The sequence below is a fragment of the Centruroides sculpturatus genome, unplaced genomic scaffold (genome assembly GCF_000671375.1).
Source record: "Centruroides sculpturatus isolate CEXI.00-Female unplaced genomic scaffold, Cexi_2.0 scaffold249, whole genome shotgun sequence".
Lineage (NCBI taxonomy): Eukaryota > Metazoa > Arthropoda > Arachnida > Scorpiones > Buthidae > Centruroides > Centruroides sculpturatus.
The window spans coordinates 123,059-125,358 of NW_019384482.1; the positions used below are offsets into that span (position 1 = coordinate 123,059).

The 2,300-nt window shown below is 40.7% G+C and overlaps 1 protein-coding gene across 1 annotated transcript; it reads right to left on the reverse strand.

The window, feature by feature from the left end:
• Positions 1-1,259: 1,259 nt before the first annotated feature.
• On the reverse strand, positions 1,260-2,300 carry LOC111621493. Its single transcript, XM_023363649.1, has 3 exons — positions 2,119-2,300; positions 1,887-2,057; positions 1,260-1,818 (listed from the first exon to the last, which is right to left on the reverse strand). Exons 1-3 carry the CDS (start codon positions 2,298-2,300, stop codon positions 1,260-1,262), a joined length of 912 nt encoding a protein of 303 aa, XP_023219417.1.

Consider the following 2,300-nt stretch of genomic DNA (forward strand, 5'->3'; position numbering starts at 1 on the left):
TTTTATCCCAGACTGCTTTTGAGCTAGTGGAAAATGTTATGCTTGAAACATACTTCCTCCATGAGTCCCTTTGGCTTTGCTTCCTTATTCTTCTGGCATTTGCCTTTGCTTTTTGAAAAGCAACGAAATTTTCAGCAATGGGGTATCATCTAAAAATCCACCATGCTTTCTTTTGTGCTTTAAATGCTGCCTCACAATTCTGGTTCCATTATGGTTTAGGATGTTTTGAATATCTAGTTGATGTATTCCCCATTGTTTTTTCTGCTGCCTGAATGATACTGGAAGTGACAACCTCAACTGCATCATTGATATCAGCAGTATTGACCATTTCCTCAGTGATGTTAGCCAAAGAGGAAAATGAAGGCCAATCTGCCATTTCGAGTTTCCAGCGTAGAGGATGGGCTGTTTCACAGCTTTCTCTGCCTCGATATTTTAGAAATATTGGGAAGTGGTCGCTAGAGAGTGGATTACATCCAACCTCCCATGAAAATGCTGAAAACAGGTTTGGACTTGCTAATGATAGATCAATGGCAGTGAATGTTCTTGTAGGGGCATGAAAGTACGTCACTTCTCCCGTATTAAATAAATAGATTTGCTGATTGCCTATGAATCTTTCAATGGTCCTGCCTCGACAATTAATGTCGGGACTGCCCCACATCGTATTGTGACCATTGAAATCACCGAGTAACAGGAACGGAGTTGGCAGCTGTTCGACTAATGCGTCCAAATCATCCTCATTGGCTCTGACGTCTGGTGGCAAGTATATAGAACAAACTGTGACAGTTACACCAATTGAAAGTTTGACTGCCACAGCTTGCAAATCAGTGGTTATTTGTATCGGTAAAGATGGGATGTCATTTGAAACCAGTATAGCCAGTATAGTGGTTTGAAACCAGTATCAAGGATGATGATAGCAGAGGGCTATCATCATCCTTGCGACAGAGATTGAATCCTTTTAAAGAAATATTTTCTCCAGGTTTTAGATGGGTTTTCTGGAGTGCCACACAGAAAGATGAGGTAGATGATGTCAAGTGTTTAATGTCAGAGAAGTTGTTGCGGAAACCACGACAGTTCCATTGGATTATTTTATAATCCATTGTGTGTTTGAGGCAGCATTCTTTGCGAGGGTATCCCTCTTTAATTTCATAGACGGTTTCTCTTTTGGAGGTGACTTTGGTTTTGACACCTCCATATAATGCTCTTCATCAGATATGTCAGAAAACTCACTCATAGATTGAGCTTCTGATTTTTTTGAGACTTTAGAGACGGCTGCTTTCACTCTGTTTGTTAAGTGGGTTCTTACTGGCTTTTTTAGAACCCACATTTCTGGTTGTTACTCCCATTTTAGTTACAAAGGTTTTGGTCTTTGTGTTCTCCTTTTCTTCTAATTGTGCAGATGGGATCAATAAACATTTTGCATGGCAAGTAAGAGATTCACTTGGGGATACAGAAATATCTGTTTGAACCCCACATGTCTTGGTAGATTTCAACACAACAGCAAAGGTTTTTTGTTTCATTGGTGGACTTGGAGTGACCATACAACGGGCCTCTGTGTATGATATATTATTTATGGTTTTTAACCGTTGAACCTCTTTTTCTCTCTGCCATGCAGGGCATTTCCGAGAGTAGGAAGGATGGGCATCTCTACAGTTCACACAGCATGGGGTACTTTTACATTCAGTACTAACGTGGTCTTCATCCCACACTGTGCGCATACGCTTTTGCCTTGGCAGGATGTCTGTGAATGTCCAAACCGCTGGCATTTGAAGCAACGCAGCGGATTTGGAACGTAGGGGCAGACTGGACAGCGCGAATATCCTGCAGTAATGAAAGATGGCAATGTCAATTTGTTAAACGTTAAAATTAAGTGTTTGGTAGCAATTAACTTGTCATCTCGACGAATGGAGATGCGTCGAATGGCAGTTACACCTTGATCAGAAAGGCTGATCTGAATATCTGATTCATCTTCAGATATCAGATCGATCTCTGATATCACACCACGTGATGAGTTTAGACTTCCATGTGGGGTGACAGTTACTTCTATATCTCCCGAGTGTCTTAATTGCCAAAAGTTTTGCAGACTGTTGAGGTGAGGCTGTTTCTAGCAGATCTCCTGACCTCAATTTTTGTATTTTTTTCAAATTTCCAACTGTAGATTCAAACAGCTTCTGGATCAGAAAATGAGAACATTTTGATAGAGGTGTTTGTCCAGTAGCATGGACTATGAAGTAGGTGGGCTGACTGGAAATGATTTGTTTCCTTGTAGAATTGTCTGTAGTTTTTGTTTTTTGATCATCCAT

Coding starts and splice junctions, on each gene's coding strand:
- LOC111621493 (XM_023363649.1), bottom strand. CDS start 2,300: ATGGATGATCAAAAAACAAAAACTACAGACAATTCTACAAGGAAACAA. Junction 2,058..2,118: donor AAAAAAATACAAAAATTGAG/GTCAGGAGATCT, acceptor TTGGCAATTAAG/ACACTCGGGAGATATAGAAG. Junction 1,819..1,886: donor TCCATTCGTCGAGATGACAA/GTTAATTGCTAC, acceptor TCATTACTGCAG/GATATTCGCGCTGTCCAGTC.